The sequence below is a fragment of the Gobius niger genome (assembly GCF_951799975.1).
Source record: "Gobius niger genome assembly, chromosome: 12".
Taxonomy (NCBI): domain Eukaryota; kingdom Metazoa; phylum Chordata; class Actinopteri; order Gobiiformes; family Gobiidae; genus Gobius; species Gobius niger.
This window is the reverse complement of record NC_136863.1, coordinates 13,768,022-13,784,837: the sequence shown is the minus strand read 5'-3', so window position 1 is coordinate 13,784,837 and position 16,816 is coordinate 13,768,022. Positions and strand designations below refer to the sequence as shown.

The window sequence follows — 16,816 nt, the reverse complement described above, 5'->3', positions numbered from 1 at the left end:
TACTGTAGATCTAGTAACTTAGCAGATCACTCCGCCGCTGCGTAGCTTACAACCAGGAAGCTAATGGAAAATCCTAAAAATATCCTGAAATATCCCTTTAATGTTATGCCTTGGATGGCAATTGTGGATTCTGTCCGTTTTCACCTGTTTTGCCTTGCACTGACTGGCATTTTGTGGTAGTAAGTATAAAAGAAATAAATGACATAGAACCATCCTTTCTCTTATTTTATTGTTTGTTATAACATGTTACTCCAGGAGAAGACAAATAATGAAGTCATTTAACTTGCTACAACCATCCCCGACTTAACTCCAAAAGATTCCAATACCATTGACGTACCGTAGTAAGAAACAAACATTAAAAGTTTCCAGGTTTCATAAATAAATGTAAATAAGAGCCATGTATAACATTGGAAGTGCTTTGTCAGAATGAGAACACATATTTAATCTGATGACCTTGTCGCTGTGCATCAGGGCAGTTAGACCTGTTGCACTTCTAACAGAAAATCTATGGTTGAATGATTGTTCTGTATTTTTCACCCCTTAGGCTCGTAGATGCTTTTTCTGAGAAACCATTTTTTGAGCTTAAGGAGGGGGTGTTTCCAAATCTAATCGAGCTCTGATTACTTCTGTGAGAACACATCACAGGGCCGTCTACTGTAGTTTACCAATTACCGTTTTACCGCCGTGTCTACCACTATAGCAACAGCTTTCAGAAAACCCGTCTCTGCTTTCGTCATCACCCCAGGAATGTAACTTTCTTATTATTAAAATAAAAACAACTCAAACATTTAAAAGAAAACCCTCCACAGACACAAAGACAGTCCTTGCTTTGGGCATGAACACAAAGGGTGCCACAGAAGGAATGCTGCGAGTCCAGTTGAGGAGGACAGTCTGAACTCATTGGCATAAAAATAAGTTGTAAATAGAGTAAAATGAACAAGCTGAGGTACATGGAACAGTATTGCTGTCATCAACAGATTAAATACTGTATAATGGTAAAGCTTATCCATACATTCATTTCAATGTCAACGTAACAGTGCTTTTCTGATGAACAAATAATGCGCGATGGCCTATGAAGCCTTAAAAAGTCAAAGTGCAAAATTAAAACTATTCGTAGTCTTTATGAAGACTTCAATAACTTTTTTAGGAAAACGTGTATTCATATTTAGTGCACTTTGGCTTTTGAAGTCAGCACAGTTCACAGGCTCATCCAGGGCCCAGGCCTCTGCCTCAACATGGGCTCACTCTCCTGAGGGAGTGGGCAAGCCCCAAACACATCACTACTGTCTTGTTCCTCGGAAACCTTCGAATCACGGGACCCTTCATCTGGCACATAAAACCCAGGGGCATCTTCACTCAATGAGACCTCCCTCTCTCCCACCGTGTCATCTTGATTGGAGCTAGACACATCACGCACGGGGCCAATCACTTTAGGAGAAGTCAGTTCTTTCATCGAGCTCTCCCTCTCCATGCGTTTCTTTGCCTCTTCCTTCCTCTGCTGTATGTGCTTGTTGTCGCCCATCATCACCCTAACCTTCACCTGCTCCGGAGGCCAAAGCCCGCCCCATATAAACTGCAGGTAGCTGAACAGCACAATGGCGCTGAGGAATGCAAAGTTTGTGGCCACACCGATCACAGCAGAGATAATGGGGAAGTTGTACAGGACATAACGTACACCTGTAAAGTAAGCATGTATGCGCAGTTGAGAGGAGTATATTTGCACTCTTCTGGACTGGATCTCAATGACAGCGCCCACAGTCGGTTCATAGGCATTTGTTTTATAGTCTGAGACCAGTTCAACTTCTATTAATTGCTTCTGCTCAGACATCCCGCTTAAAAGGAGAGGGGAGAACAGCAAGGTGCCCATGGTCTTCAGGAGGCTGGAGCGATAATGGAGCATGGTAGAGCGGCCCACTGATGACACAATCTTCCCACCTTTTGTATAGCAGACCATCTTGATCATGAACATGCCCAGCTGCTCGTTCACAGGTGACTCTGGCATCTCTAGGTCCACAGATATGCGGTAGGGTTGTCCGTTTGCCATGACTTGGTCCTTCTGGTTCTTCATGAAGGAGATGTTGGCTGTAGGGTATGAGCAGAGCGCAGATTCGGAGCTGTCACAGTCAGTGGTGTAGTAGAAATGCACCGGGGTGGAGAAACTGACAGTGGGCATGTAGGAGTAATAAAAGCTTCCGTAGAGGAAAATAGATACCCACAGCAGAAGCCCCAGAACACATAACAAGATCGCAGCTTGCAATAAAGTCCGCCTGGCTTTGTGAAAAGTGACAGCGGCCACATCGTGAAGCCAGTAGAACACGGGCGACGCCACAGCACCCATTGCGTTTGGTCGAGGGGAGACGGACCTGGCTCTGGCCCCGGAGACTGAAGTCCCTGGCCCCGGCTGCGGCTGCTGCGGAGTCTTATAGTCCGACATGATCAGTGGGTGGGTCCCCGGCTACCGTGAAATTGAAATATTTACACTCCCATCATGATCCTCAAACCTTCGATACAGACGCGTATCAGTCGTGGGAAGCGGTCACCCATTGCTACGTGTTTCCTGACAAACCAAAACAAGTATTTGCTTTACTTTTTTCTATCACTGTAGCTGGTAGCTTCTGGATTAACAGCAGCGGCGGCGGGGAACGTTGGTTACGGATACAGTACGCCACACGTGACCCTGGTATCAATACCACATGACATGCTCGACCCGGAAGTTTATCATTTGCTTTCTTTGTGGCTGTTGCTAAAGAGTTGCTAAAGAGGACAGCGGCGCTCCTCCGACGAAACTAGGCCGCTTCGCTGTCAAAAATGGGGAAGAAAAATCGTTTTGCGGGTGGAGCAGCTGGTCGGAGGACTATCTTGCAACTGTCACCACCTGGTTCACGCGGTGTCAATACTGGTGAGACGCACTCTGGATCGGAAGGTGAGTTTTTACGCTTTGTCTTAGCGCATGGTAGTTAGCATACGGCTAGTCCTCTGCTAATATGTTTTGTAGGGAGGCTAAAACTATTAGATCGCTGTATCTGCGTGAGTAATCGAAACGAATTACAGTATAATAGCTTGATGTATTACACAAACAGCTGTAAGGCTTTTGTTGCTATCTTAACCTCTTAACCCCCGTATTAACTGAGCAGATTTTCTCCAGTTTGGCGTTACCCAAATCTTGACCAAATCAAGTTGAAAACGCAGCAAAAAAGTGGCAACAACGCAAGGAAAAAATCCATTTAGATCAGTTTTATCAGGTGTAGCGTTCAAATGAGGCAGAGGTTCAAAGCTTTGATTCGATAAATGTGTAAATGCTAAAAATTCTGGAGCCATGATTGTCCTACAATATTCTGTATTTGTTTATGAGGATGTTATTAGTTTTTGGAAACCTATTAAGCCGAGAATTTCTTTGCAGATGAACCGGAAAATGACGGACAGAGATTCCTGAAAGGAAACTCCTGCAAAACAAAGGCGTCCACGGTTAGAGCCACTGGTACGTCTGTGACTTAATCTAGCACACCTTCAATGCTTTGTGAAGTGTCATTAAATGGTTATTGTCGTTCTCAGAGGGTTTGTCTTTACTTGGAGCTTATGAGGATAGTGATGAAGATGATGCCGCTGAACGTGTTCCTGTAAATTCTCAACACAAGTCAGCTGACATCGACAGCACATTGGCTGATTTTATGGCTGTAAGTTGTCTGTGCAAAATCCTCTTCAAAGTAGAATACGATTGAAATACTTTTGCATTCACTTCTTGTCGGCTCTCTGTTAAGACTTTATATTTTTTTTCCCCTTCCAGGAAATAGATGCCATAACTACTCAGCCAACCACAGAAGGTTCTGATACCGCTGCATCTACTCCACCAACAACTGAGAAAACAGATAGTACTCAAACACAAGCACAACCGAGCACAGATGCTGCTTTTGAGTACAATACGCAGTACTCATTAGCTGGAGGTAATCCACAATACCTTTTTATTTCTGGAGTTTGGACTTTTGTTATTCGTGTCAGAACTATTTTATTTCTATCAATTTTCCTTTCGCAGTGGGAGTTGAAATGGGAGATTGGCAAGAAGTGTGGGATGACAACTCTGGCTGTTACTACTATTGGAATACAGCGACTAATGAAGTATCCTGGGAGTTGCCTCATTATTTAGCTGATCAGGTGCAAAGCCTTGGAAAAAACAGGTACAATTGTTGTGACCATTTGCCAGTATTCATTTAGTAAAATAAAACCATTCTTACCATTTTTTTTCTTTCTTTATACTTAGCTCCAATGTCAATGGTAATGGTGCAGTTCCTGATGATCAACACAAAGAAGAAGCTGCCACTGAAGACACTGCACAGACAGAAGCTAAAGTAGGACTGGTGTTTAACTTTTGTTGTTATATAACGTGGATATTGTGGATATTTAAATAGCAATTTCTGTTTTATAGAAGGAGGTCAATGAAAGTGTTGTGGCCCTCACCCATGAAGAGGAAGAGCGATGTGGAGTTGCTGCTTCTCTTTTGGGCCCTTTAATTCCATCTGAAGTAAAAGAGGCAGAAGAAAAGTGGAGAAAGCGACTGCTCAAAGGTTTAGAGGAGACAGAAAATTCCTTGGATTCTGAGGGAGACACCTGTCAATCTCAAGAATCACCTTCTCTGCCAACTCTGGACCAAGACTCGGCTCCTAGTGAGAAAGATGTGTCCGTGAAGAAGCAGTCAGCAGAGAACTCTGATGCTGAAGGGGCTGAGGAAGACACAGTGGAGTTGGAGTTGGCTCTCGAGCGAAAAAAGGTGCGCCAGCAGCTTATTTTACAATTCAGTTATTGGTTTTTGTGCTTTTAATAATGTTATCTTGTTTAATTTGCACGTTTCAGTGATATTGCATATTCAGTCGGTCTCCTTCTATCTCATGAAGACTTCCCATAGTTTCTCTGAATTTTACTTTTTTAGAAACCTTCTGTAAACTTGTAATCCTATTGTGAACTCTTTCTTTCGCTAATTAGCATGCTGTGTGTTTTCTAGACACATACATTATTTCAAATTATGCTACAAAATACCCAGACGAAGGTGTCTATAGTAGTTGTTAATGATATTGGACTTTAAATACTCCAGTTCTAATATGTAGAGTTTCTTTCAGGCTGAATTGAGGGCGTTGGAAGAAGGAGATGGGAGTGCTGGAGGCTCTAGTCCTTGTTCAGAGACTGGCCAAGATGCCACAAATTCTCGAAGTAGTCTGTTCAAGAAAAAACGCTGGAAAACTGCCTTCCCTGGTGTTCCTAGTCCAGACTCCAACAGCAGAGGTTCTGACGCACCTGAAAGCACAGAAACAGGTATGTGCACTTTGAAGTAGGAAGTGTATGTAGTATTTTCTCTTGTGGTGTATGTCAAACAAGGTGTGTGTGTCTTTCAGCTCTCCCAAAAGTCATTGAGAGTGCTGTGCAGGGGGAAGAGAAAGAAACAGAGACAGAAAATCCTGAAGAAAATGACGCTTCAAAACCTGCATCCAAAGAAGAAGTGGAAACGCCTGAACTCAAGGTTGGAAAATAGTATATTACCAATAAATAAATACATTAAATTATTCAGCTCCATTGGGCGTTTTTTTAATGTCGAGTTATTATAGTTTCAGATAGGAGAACTTGCCAACACCTTAACCAGCAAGATGGAGTTTCTAGGGATAAATAAGAAAACTATCTCAAATTTTCAACTTCTTCTTCTGCAAACAGAGGTAAGAAGATATCTGACTATTCATCCAAGTTTAAATCTAGACAATTTATCTTGAACTTACCTACACAGATACTGAGAGTTTGTACTTTCAAGTATTGATTATCCAATATTGAGGTGGCTTCATTTATTTTTAACCCGGTGTTTTTTTTTTGGTAACTGCTAATTGAACTTTTTTGTTTTGTTTTCACAGACAAGGATTGCTGACTGGAGGGAGGGTGCTCTGAATGGGGTGTATCTTCGCCGCAGGCTACAGGAAGCTGCCGAACACATAAAATATTACGAACTTAACGCCACACCTAAGGGCTGGTCCTGCCACTGGGACAGGTACGCGCTCCTTACCTTTCACACCTTTAAACCCCCACGTCCCCAAGGTCTTACCATGTGACTATCAGCTGCAACACTGCAGATTCTGCAGACTTGACTTGGGGAGAAGCTTACCAAGTCTGAATGGATTCAAAAAGAAATCAAAAATCTGCTTCAAGTATGATGCAGTCCGGGCTGTTTGATCAACCGATATTTGGGCATCCACATTGATTTTGGGCCAGCCTGCTTCATGAAATAAATTGCATGTCAAAGATGGGAACTCCCTAGAACAGAGACATTAAATCCTCTTTGAGAAGGCATTTATAGACTTTCTCTTGGGTACCAGTAGACTATTTAGAATAAGGGAGGGATAGCCAGTAATGGGAAGGCTGGTTGCGTGGGAGCGCTTTGCATTTCACAGGACTACAACCCCAGAAAGTGCAGCACACAGAGCGATACCCCGGAAACGGCAAGACTCTTGGAACAAATAAACGGTGAAGATGGAGCAATAACGGGAAGCAGGTCAGACCATCTCTTTCATGTTCTAATTTGATTGAACAATTGTTTTACTATGTATTTGTGCAATCTGTTGAAATTGTTCTGTGTTTTCATGGTTCTTTCTTCTTTCCCCGGGAAGAGATGGTTGTTCAAATAACACCTGGGGCAACCATGGTGTGAGGGTATTAATAAATACTTTCAGGCCTTGGGAACACTTTGCCTTGGTAAAACAGACATGTCTGACAGCAACAATCACATATTACTATCATTGACCTTGGTAGCAAAAGTTGCTGTGACTTTTGACTATTTGTCTCCTCTATTCCCATATCCCAGGGTATCATGCCATGAAACCTGTTGCGATTTCAGTCACTAAGACCGTTTCTTCTTATCTCTGTTGTCCCACTCTCTAGAGAGCACAGGCGGTATTTTTATATGAACGAGCGGACTGGCGCCTCACAGTGGGACTTCCCAGCAGAGGAGGACAAGGGAGAGGATGCCAAAGAAGGTCGGTCTACACACTGATATCATCAAATATTGTGCCAAACAAAAGCTGCAGTACATTTAAAAATAATTTCTCATTTTGCTAACCGTCTAAAACAAATAATTAAAACCTAGGTCTGGTTTGGTCCTGATTTGATATATTTATTTATTTGTGTAAAAACAAAAACAAACAGCTCACATTTTTGGTTTAAATTCGAACAATGGGCTTTTCATATTTTTACAGCCCCACACCACAATGATGAACTTTTTTTGTCTTTGTAGGATCATCTGCTGCCCCCAGCTGGACCTCATCCCAACCTCCTCTTCCAAGTAGCCCACCGCCACCACTGTTTAGCAGTTCACCCCCTCCACCATTGCCCCCAGACTCCCCACCAACACCCCCGCCTCTGCCTGACAGTGATACTGAGATCATGGAGGTAGAGATGGAAATGGATGATGACGATGATGGAGAACCTCCTGCCCCTGGCACTGAAGAGGACAACAGTCGGCCTCCATTACCACCAGGCCTTATCAACACAAAGGTGAAAAAAAAATCTGGATGACAGTTTAAAAAACAATTGTAATGTTTTTATTTTTTATTTTTTTATTTTTTTTTCACTCTAGATTATGGAGTCAAGTGCCTTTGGAAGAGCTCTTAAACGTAAAGCTGGACAGTCAAATAAAACTGTTATTGGTAGCAGTCCTATCCATTACGCTCAACCCGTTGCAAGTGCAGGTGCATACAGCAAGCATTGATAATTTGATACATATATATGCCATTTCAAGATGTAATTTTTTTTTCTTGCCTCAACAGCTTCTGTAATGCCAGTGACTGCTTACTGGGGTGTGCCGCCTGTTTCTGTTCACTTAGTGCCTTCTGACCCTCCAATGCCACCACAGCCACCACAGCCACCACTGCCTCCACCCCAGCCCCCCCTTGAACCTCCTCCGCCAAAACCCACAGAAAAGATAAAAAAGGCTAAAAAAGATAAGGTAAATCTCGCTGCATTTAACATTATTCCACAAAGTTTAGTATGTATTGTAGTTGTAATTTATTTTGTATCTTCTGCAGGCAAAGAAAATTAAAACTAAAATGCCATCTTTGGTGAAAAAGTGGCAAAGTATCCAGAAAGAATTGGATGAGGAAGAGAAAAGCAGTTCAAGTGATGAAGACAGAGACCAGCTTAACAAGAAGAGTATAGAGGAATGGAAGTATCAGCAGCTCATGACGTATGTTTGTTTGTTTTTTTTATCTTTTTTTTTTGTTTGTTTTACTGGGCACCTTACAATTATTATTTATTTCAGGGGGAAAGCTTCGAAAAATGCCAACTTTGAAGCAATTCCAGATGATTGGCGGCAAAGAATTAAGAAGCGGAAAATGAACACGTAACCCTTCATCAAACTGCACCAGCCGACTTAAGTACCATGTCTTTACTTTAGAAGATGAATTAGGCCATTAAAACATGTAGGCCTTTCTGGTTCAGTGTTTCATTTATAAATCCAAGAAGTGCCATTGGACTTCATCAATAGGCCGACACTTGTGTCATGAAATGACATCTTATGATCACAAATCTTCAGAGGCATTGGTGTACTTATTTGGGACATTTTTACATCTCTGTACATAGTTATATGATGTTGTGATTATAAACAATGTGATGGAATGTGAGGGAGTAATACATGTACATTTTGTATTTAAAATGTTATTAAACTTTTTTTTTTCCACATTTTGTCCTTTTGTTGTTAAAGCCTACTTCCCCAACTGGATCCGTCCGTCCATCCATCTTCTTCCACTTTTCCGTTTCCAGGTTGTTCACACTGCACCAGCCCCTTAAGGCTCCTCCTGCGGGTGGTGGGTCCACAGGAGGACGGCCTCACGATTGTCAGGCCTGTTGGTCTCTCACAAGGAGCTTCTGAACTGCTCTTTGACCTCTTCAGGAGGGGCAACTGTATGCCATTTCAAAATATTTTACAGTTAAGGGTTTTATAAGTCATGGAAATAGATGAATTGTGGGGAAAAAAAGAAAAGGCATCAGAATAAGCTCATGGATGGATGAGACAACTAACTGCATTTTCTACGCAATAAAATCGCTAGATAGATAAAAATATGTATATAGGCAATATGATAATTATTACTAACAAAGGCAAAAATCCACAACCACAAGGTATATTTATTTATACTGTGCATTTCGTACACAAGGCAACTCAATGGCCGCTGGCGCAGGACGCTGCTCCCTGGTTACCAAGTGTGAAGGCCATCATGAGACCAATCTAGAGTTGTATTTCTATGGTGATACAACTTTGGTGTTACGGTTGCTAGGCAACGCGTGGCTGGCTGCATAATCAGGCTGGAGATACTTTGCGCCACAACGTACAGTACAGTAACGCTAAATGTTTAGATTAGTTTATGGAGTCAAACTGATGTGTAAGTAAGACAAAGATATTGCATTCAAATTTTTGTTTGTTTAGTTTTTTGTAATTTTTTCGAAGAGATTATTATGCTGGCTCTTCATTAGCCGATAGGTTTAGCTTAGCTACCTAAAATGTGATGTCAATATTGTAGAAGTATATGAGTGTAACGTAAAATAATTTGACAGATCTCTGACTGACTTGAGCGATGACGATATGAGGCTTCTACATGTAAACAAGTGAAAGAGCTCATCTCACGATTCCGGGTCCATGGCCACGTCCCTGATAAAAACTTGGTGGGACTCTTACCAGACGGAGAGACCGCACTCCAATGACTCCAACACAGAAGAGGACCAAGAAGAAGAAATGGCAGAGAGCAGAAAATGTAAGAACGTTTTGGACTTTTTTGTCTGAACCTACTGCCTATTTGTTGTTTTGAAACTATATATCAATGTTTCAATTTGTAACTTTGTAATACAGTACAGTTTAGATGGCTCACCTTGGGCCAGGTCATAATATATTAAACAAGCTCTTTTGTTGACCAACCAATTGCAGTAATCAGTGAAACAGTGGATGGATAATCTGCTTAATGAAAACATCAGAAACATTAAGACTTGGTTGGCTGGTTGGTTGGTTTGATTAATACAGTTATTTCTCATTTCAGTATCCTTAGACCTCAGCCAGACCCTGAAGACAAGACAGCTCATTATAAACTTTGATGGAAACAAACCTATTTTGAGTCTCAGAGCACCGTTGGATATAGTTAACTTTCCATCCATCTCCTGTCCCCGCTGGCCAGCAGAGTGTGAGGTCATTAGTGACACAATTCATCATATAGGTAATTCAATATTATTTAATCAAGACTTTACACTGAGGTCTAATTCAGATTTTAATATCTATTCATTCAAGAGTGGCACCCTCCGCAGCCAGAACCTTTCTACCAGTTCACCGGCAGTGAGAGAATGCCCTTGCCAATTGGAGATGTTAAAGGAAAAGTGGTGTACAGTGTTGATCGAGGTAATATATGTAATGTTTCACACAGTTTCCTTTATTGATTTATTTTACACACGGGCAAATGACTGTCTTCTCACTTTTTTTTATTATGTCTCAGTAACTAAGCGTCCGTTTTTTACCTGCTCACGTGTTGGGGGAAGCCCTGAACCCATCAGGAATGCTACTTGTTTTGACATAAATGAGCCTGATGTCGTTCTTGAGTTTGAATCCCGCTTTGAAAGTGGAAACCTCCAGAAGGCTGTGCAAGTGTGAGTTATGATTTAGATGACTGTCTTGCTTCTGATCAATTAATGATGGTATACTTAACTTGTTTAGGGGCCCATATGACTACGAGTTGACCCTCCGCTGTGACCTATACACAGAAAAACACACACAGTGGTTTTACTTCAGAGTTCGGAACATGAAAGCTGGGGTGACGTATCGCTTTACCATTGTCAACTTTATGAAGAGCAGCTGTCTGTACAGTTGTGGTATGAAACCACTATTGTATTCAGAGAGAGCTGCAACAGAAAAGGGTATTGGATGGCAACGCGTTGGCTTCAACATCAAATATTACCGCAACTGCAGTGAGGTGGGTGAAATGTATCAATTGTTTGTATTGAACATGATGTAAAGTTGTATTCTTACTTAGTAGAAAAGAGTTAATATGAACAAACCATTATCTCACTCCAAGTCTGCAATTACTCTCTTTTATTAGACCACAAATGAGGATGACACCAAATCCCTGCACTGCCTCACATGGAGTCTCCAGTTCCCTTACAAATCAGACACTTGTTATTTGTCTCATTGCTACCCCTACACATATTCTCAGCTGCAACACTACCTACAACACATGTCATCCAACCCAGCTATTGCGTCCTACTGTAAGCTAAGGATCCTATGCCACAGCCTAGCTGGCAATGCCGTGTATGTGATGACGATAACATCTGAAGGGGACATCCACAGTGAGGGAGGAACTAAAAGAGCTGTAGTGGTCACAGCACGAGTGCACCCAGGGGAAACTAATGGTTCCTGGATGATGGAGGGATTCCTGGACTTCCTACTTGGTAACTCAGCCGATGCGCAGTTACTAAGAGATACATTCGTTTTTAAGGTAGCCAATATATTTGCAACCTTCTTGCATTAAGGAAACTAGTAGACAATTTTGGTTCCTTCTTCCCCCCTGTAAAGGTTGTGCCAATGCTTAACCCAGATGGTGTGATAGTGGGCAATTACCGATGTTCTCTGACAGGAAGAGACTTGAACAGAAACTACAAAACAACACTCATGGATGCTTTCCCCTGTGTATGGCACACTCGAAAGATGGTGGAGAAGTATGACTCAACAAGCTGGCACACTTTAATATGTATTGTATAAATATGTGTGTTTATAAATAATCATCCCTGCAACTGTTTTTTTTAAATCTTTTTAGACTGATGACAGAAACTGATGTAGTCCTTTACTGTGATTTTCATGGCCACAATCGTAAAAACAATGCCTTCATGTATGGATGCAATAGCCGAGGTGAAGCTTCAACAAACCTTTATGAAAGGGTTTTTCCTCTTATGATGAGTAAAAATGCCAGCAAAACGGTAATACAGTGTTCTTTAAAACCATTTAAGTGCATTGGTGCTGCTTCCTTATGCGACATTTTAACTTTGATGCTCAGTTTTCTTTTAAAAGTTGCAAGTTTCGGGTTCAGAAAAGCAAAGAGGGAACTGGGCGCATTGCCATGTGGAGACTTGGTATTAGAAACAGCTACACTATGGAGACAACTTTTGGGGGCTCCACTTTGGGTCAGTCTATTATCGATCACACTCTAACACACAGAGACAGACCAGAGGAAAACTGTGAAATCTAATATTACTGTGTATAGGTGATAGAAGAGGGACACATTTCAGCACTCAAGACCTCAAGTCACTCGGCTTCACCTTTTGTGACACTTTGCTTGACTTCTGTGATCCTGATGCCGCTAAGGTCAAACAGCAACTCACTTAGCATTGACTCAGTGTGTGTTAAAACCCTAAGCTCAGTATGTTTTAATCCTTATTCTCAGGCCAATTACTGCTTGACAGAGCTTGCTGCACTGTTGAGTAAGCAGATGAAAGAGCGACTGGGGAAAGATTGGAATGTGTCCAATATTACTGTTTCTGACCTGGAAACCAGGTATTTACACCAGTCATGCTATATTTATCCAATTTATAGTACCGTACATTGTTTCAGAATATGAAAGATATGTTGCAATCTTAATTAGATCATAGCACAAATTAGAATATGAATTTTCTTTACTTTTATAGTACCAGTGGTTCTAATAGTACTGATTCTGATGGGCCCCCAGTGCATCTACTTAACCAGCCCAGTGCCATTCTCCCAAAGGTAAACACTATATCATCATAATAATCATATGTAATCCTATTTGAACCAAATATTGTGCAATCAAGAGTCAAGGAAAGGAGAAAAGAAAGCGGCTTAAGAGTCGGAAGGAAAGGAACAAACTGCGTTCAGAGCCAAGGGTTCAGAAAAGTGACAGCAAAGATATGGAAATGGTAAAATCTGTGTTCTCAAGATTTACTGTAGTGCTCTAAAATGTACCAAAAGTCTCATCACTGGGTTTATTTGTTCTTCAGGGGTCCAGCCAGCAGCTTGAGAATACAGCTAAATTCAGGCATGTTATCAGAGAACAAAAAAGTTACCAGGTATGTAAAAACAAAGTTATTAGCAGTTATTGAAGTTTAAGAAACAACGAAGTATAGTGATCAACAGTCAGTTTTTGCTAGTTTTAATATTTGTTTTTTGTCTAGGTGAATAGATTGACAAGAAACTTTGTGATTCCTCCTGCTAATACTCATCCAGGCGAGATAAGTCAGGTGACTCTGTGGCAGGGATCAAAACCTGTTACGGTAAGACTAATCCAAAAAGGGGTTTGTCCTAAACATGAATCTAATCATGTAATTATATATTTTGTTTATTTTAGGATGACTGCCTGAATGATGTAAATATTGCACATCAAAAGTCAAATTGTCCACATCTCAATTCTAACTCAGCTGTCCAGTCTCCTATGAGTAAACTCATCCATAGCAATTAATTTTTTTTGGCAACAAACTGAGATATAAGCTATGGTAATTTATCCAACTATATTTTTGCAACAGAAATCAGACAGTGGAAGGGGCAATCGCAGTTTTTGCATCTAAGTGCGAGCATTCCACCACAAACCGAGTTGGCAAATTCCACCCGGCAGCATTGCCCAGTGCCTCGGAGGCGTTTCATTACCTGTAAGGTTTCGAGAGGTTTGTGGGGAAAGCACATGGCTGTGGCAGCTGATTTATTATTAATTCTCAATGTTCCTGGTTTCAGGTCTGTCTACCATACCAGTACCAGACAGGTGAATAATATCACTGCAGTTTGCATCATTACAGTTGTACCAGTTGTATATCACTGCTGTGTTTCATCTGAAGGTCTCCAGGAAGTATATTCCTCAAGATTGTCCCCAGTATTGTTGACAGGAGGCTACTGACAAGTTTAACAACTGACAAGCACCGCAATGACAACCTCTGTCAATATTTGGTACCGGAGACGTCATCCTTTTTCCATGATAATTTAAAAGAGAAAACACAACATGACAAGCTGGATGAAGGTTAACTGAAATCAATGACCATCAACACAACTCAGTGACTTTGTATTAAAATATCTGATTTTTATTCTTACAGGTTTCTTACAGGTGAAATGTACACCATACATAGATTTGAAAAGTCCTCCACTTTCACAACTGAGAGAAGAAACTCACAAGAATGTTCTTGTGCCTTTGCAGAAGAGCATGGTGTGTGTAGACAAAAGGTAAATCATTCACTGTAGTGTCTTGAGATTTTTAAGATCAAACACTGTTGTTCCAGACAAAAGGTTTGCTGCTCTGGGAAATAAAAAAACTAAACGTCTACCCTCGTTTGTGTTTCAGACGAAGCAAAAACACACCAAGAAACAAAAAGAAGCTGCATAATGTGATTTCTGTGAAAACTGCCACTGAACATCATCTTTCACAGAAAAGCCTCTTTGTTGGGATTCAGACACATGATGAACTAAATGACAGTTGCATTTCTGGAGGGAAAATTCCACTATCTGGCACTAAAGAACAAAACAAAGATTCTAGAACTGCACATTCCGCACCATTGTAACGCAACGTTATTAAATGTGAGATGTATTTGTGCAAATTTTTCCTTGAATCCCAGCTTTGAACACATTACAGAAATCAAACTGACCTTTTTGCTGGTGTCTTTTTTACTTGCTGGTAAATGGTGTCAACTTATATAGCGCCTGGTATAATATTACTAATTTCATCTCTACAATCAATATCAGACATTACACATCACTGTAAAAACAATTCAGCAATATGCAAATGTGAGCTCAATTCAGTTGAATTGTCTAAGATGAAACTGGCTCCCGGTGTGTCTGACGAGGTCACGAAGTGCAATAAAACCAGCAAGGGCCTTACTCCAAAAGAGAAATTAAGTGAATTACAAAACATGTCTTAAGTCAATATTGCAGGACACATTAAGTCATACCTGTGTGAGTATAAATATGGAAAGAACAATGTGGATGCCTCTTTCGAGTGGTTGTATTAGAATGGCTTCATTAAAAAGTTGGAAGAGAATCAAGGGGAGTTGCAGCAAAATACTTAACAGCCAAAAACCTGCCAACTCTGGGACCTTTTAAAAGACAACAGAGAAAAATAAAATCTTCTACATGTATTGCTTCATTTAAAGTATATTTTCTTTTTTGCCACGTACCTTTTCTTGTAAATTTCCAGCATAACCCAGAAACAGTCTTATGGCTTCAATACAAGTCATCAAAATGAGAATAGTGACCAGGATAAACTTGTAGTAGTCTGGCAAAGCTGAATACTGGAAAACAAACCATAAACACACAGTTAAGTTGGATAATGTACAATATTTATAAATGCTCTTATACATCTATGGCGTCCTCTCATTACCTTTAGATTCAACATGACAATTTCACAAATCCACCAAAATGGGAAGAACCACATGTTAAAATACAGAGACATTTGGAGGTTGAGGCTGGACATAACCCGTTTATCTGGAAGAATACAAACAGAAGAGCACGTGGAGGACAGAAAGACACAATTGTTATGCACACTGCTTGTTTCTGTTCCATGTTTCTAAGGTGGCTATGCTAACTCTGCATAATGCTTACCGTGTAGCAGAAACGGCTCATTTTCTTTTGATATGGTCTGACTCGGATCGAATAAGACATTTCGTGAAAAGTCTTCAAGGCGTTTTCTGAGGTTCTCTGGTAACTCCATTGTTAATTTTCTCCTTCTTTACTCAAAAAGGAAGATAAAAACATTAATGCAAGGAGAAAAAAATGCCTGGTCCGCCCCTTCATCATTGCGGCCTCGTCCCCTTGGTTACCAGATCTTCTTCTTGAAATCACTTTCGACATGAATAACGGAATACTGCCCCCTCTGGTCCACGGGCTGGAGCTCCACTGATCACGTGACTCTCCATCAAGCAGAGCCAGATGTTCTTAGTCTGGCACAGTGGAGCCTAGACCATGGGCCATGGAGCTCAAGTCCAGGCTCCCGGTCTATGCTCCTTGTGCAGGAAGGGGAAAAAAAATCGCCATTCAATTTCCATAGACCTAAAAAAAAAACAGTACAATAAAATGATTAAACAAATCAACAACAATAATAATAATATAATAATATAATAATAAATATAATAATAACAATAATAATAATAAAAATAATAAAAATAATAAAAAATAATAATAATAATAACAATAATAATAATATAATAATATAATAATAAATATAATAATAACAATAATAATAATAAAAATAATAAATAATAATAATAATAACAATAATAATAACAATAATAATAATAATAATAATAATAATAATAATAATAATAATAATAATGATGATGATGGGTTTTTTTCTTTTCTTTTTTAACTAGAAAATGTAGTGAAATAGCGTATGTGATCTCAATAAAACACACACTTGATTATAAGATTGATTCGATTGACATAGAAACAGAATCTAACCTCAAGCCACGCCTTTAGTGAAATCGAAACTATTCTGTCTTTTCATAAACAAGATGGCTCTGAAGAATGAAGAGATCTTCACCTGTTCTATATGTCTACAGCTCCTGGAGGACCCTGTAACTATTGGCTGTGGACATAGCTACTGTAAGCAGTGCATTAATACTTACTGGGATAGAAAGTTTACTGAACGAGCCGCCTTTAGCTGTCCTCAGTGCAGGCAGACTTTCACGCCAAGACCAACGCTGAACAGAAACGCGCTTTTGGCTGAACTGTTAGAGGAACACAAGAAAACATCCGGGGCCCGTGCGCTTGATGATAGCGGGTCCTCGGACGGATTGCGGGACGTGTTATGTGACGTTTGCACTGGGAAAAAGCTTAGCG

General features: G+C 40.5%; 4 protein-coding genes across 5 annotated transcripts; 2 read left to right on the top strand and 2 right to left on the bottom strand.

The window, feature by feature from the left end:
• Positions 1-219: 219 nt before the first annotated feature.
• Positions 220-2,643, bottom strand: LOC306971593 (seipin-like). Its single transcript, XM_079567911.1, has one exon. It carries the CDS (start codon positions 2,432-2,434, stop codon positions 1,199-1,201), a length of 1,236 nt encoding a protein of 411 aa, XP_079424037.1. The 5' UTR covers positions 2,435-2,643; the 3' UTR covers positions 220-1,198.
• Positions 2,644-2,733: 90 nt separating this feature from the next.
• On the top strand, positions 2,734-8,666 carry fnbp4 (formin binding protein 4). Of its 2 annotated transcripts, XM_079567909.1 has the most exons (17): positions 2,734-2,923; positions 3,401-3,478; positions 3,553-3,674; positions 3,785-3,941; positions 4,031-4,172; positions 4,256-4,343; positions 4,421-4,762; positions 5,109-5,301; positions 5,382-5,506; positions 5,592-5,696; positions 5,886-6,019; positions 6,907-7,001; positions 7,259-7,518; positions 7,601-7,712; positions 7,791-7,969; positions 8,049-8,206; positions 8,282-8,666. In XM_079567909.1, exons 1-17 carry the CDS (start codon positions 2,809-2,811, stop codon positions 8,364-8,366), a joined length of 2,490 nt encoding a protein of 829 aa, XP_079424035.1. In that variant the 5' UTR covers positions 2,734-2,808; the 3' UTR covers positions 8,367-8,666. The 2 variants fall into 2 exon arrangements, with proteins under 2 accessions (XP_079424035.1, XP_079424036.1); XM_079567910.1 differs by lacking the exon at positions 5,592-5,696.
• A 939-nt stretch (positions 8,667-9,605) lies between these two features.
• On the top strand, positions 9,606-14,544 carry agbl2 (AGBL carboxypeptidase 2; the record flags this gene model as incomplete). Its single annotated transcript, XM_079567341.1, has 21 exons — positions 9,606-9,767; positions 10,047-10,220; positions 10,292-10,399; positions 10,494-10,644; positions 10,712-10,967; positions 11,094-11,489; positions 11,567-11,709; positions 11,808-11,967; positions 12,045-12,171; positions 12,252-12,352; positions 12,432-12,541; positions 12,673-12,751; positions 12,802-12,921; positions 13,003-13,071; positions 13,177-13,275; positions 13,350-13,452; positions 13,525-13,662; positions 13,730-13,757; positions 13,831-14,009; positions 14,083-14,209; positions 14,328-14,544. The coding sequence occupies exons 1-21, from the start codon at positions 9,653-9,655 to the stop codon at positions 14,542-14,544; spliced, it is 3,000 nt and encodes a 999-aa protein (XP_079423467.1). The 5' UTR covers positions 9,606-9,652.
• Positions 14,545-14,721: 177 nt separating this feature from the next.
• On the bottom strand, positions 14,722-15,699 carry tmem17 (transmembrane protein 17). The gene is made up of 5 exons (XM_079567342.1): positions 15,581-15,699; positions 15,360-15,463; positions 15,157-15,270; positions 14,932-15,075; positions 14,722-14,856 (listed from the first exon to the last, which is right to left on the bottom strand). The coding sequence occupies exons 1-5, from the start codon at positions 15,687-15,689 to the stop codon at positions 14,779-14,781; spliced, it is 549 nt and encodes a 182-aa protein (XP_079423468.1). The 5' UTR covers positions 15,690-15,699; the 3' UTR covers positions 14,722-14,778.
• Between the last annotated feature and the right edge of the window lie 1,117 nt (positions 15,700-16,816).

Coding starts and splice junctions, on each gene's coding strand:
- LOC306971593 (XM_079567911.1), bottom strand. CDS start 2,434: ATGTCGGACTATAAGACTCCGCAGCAGCCGCAGCCGGGGCCAGGGACT.
- fnbp4 (XM_079567909.1), top strand. CDS start 2,809: ATGGGGAAGAAAAATCGTTTTGCGGGTGGAGCAGCTGGTCGGAGGACT. Junction 4,173..4,255: donor CAAAGCCTTGGAAAAAACAG/GTACAATTGTTG, acceptor CTTTATACTTAG/CTCCAATGTCAATGGTAATG. Junction 7,519..7,600: donor CAGGCCTTATCAACACAAAG/GTGAAAAAAAAA, acceptor TTTTCACTCTAG/ATTATGGAGTCAAGTGCCTT.
- tmem17 (XM_079567342.1), bottom strand. CDS start 15,689: ATGGAGTTACCAGAGAACCTCAGAAAACGCCTTGAAGACTTTTCACGA. Junction 15,464..15,580: donor TGAGCCGTTTCTGCTACACG/GTAAGCATTATG, acceptor GTATTCTTCCAG/ATAAACGGGTTATGTCCAGC. Junction 15,076..15,156: donor CTGGAAATTTACAAGAAAAG/GTACGTGGCAAA, acceptor GTCTTTTAAAAG/GTCCCAGAGTTGGCAGGTTT.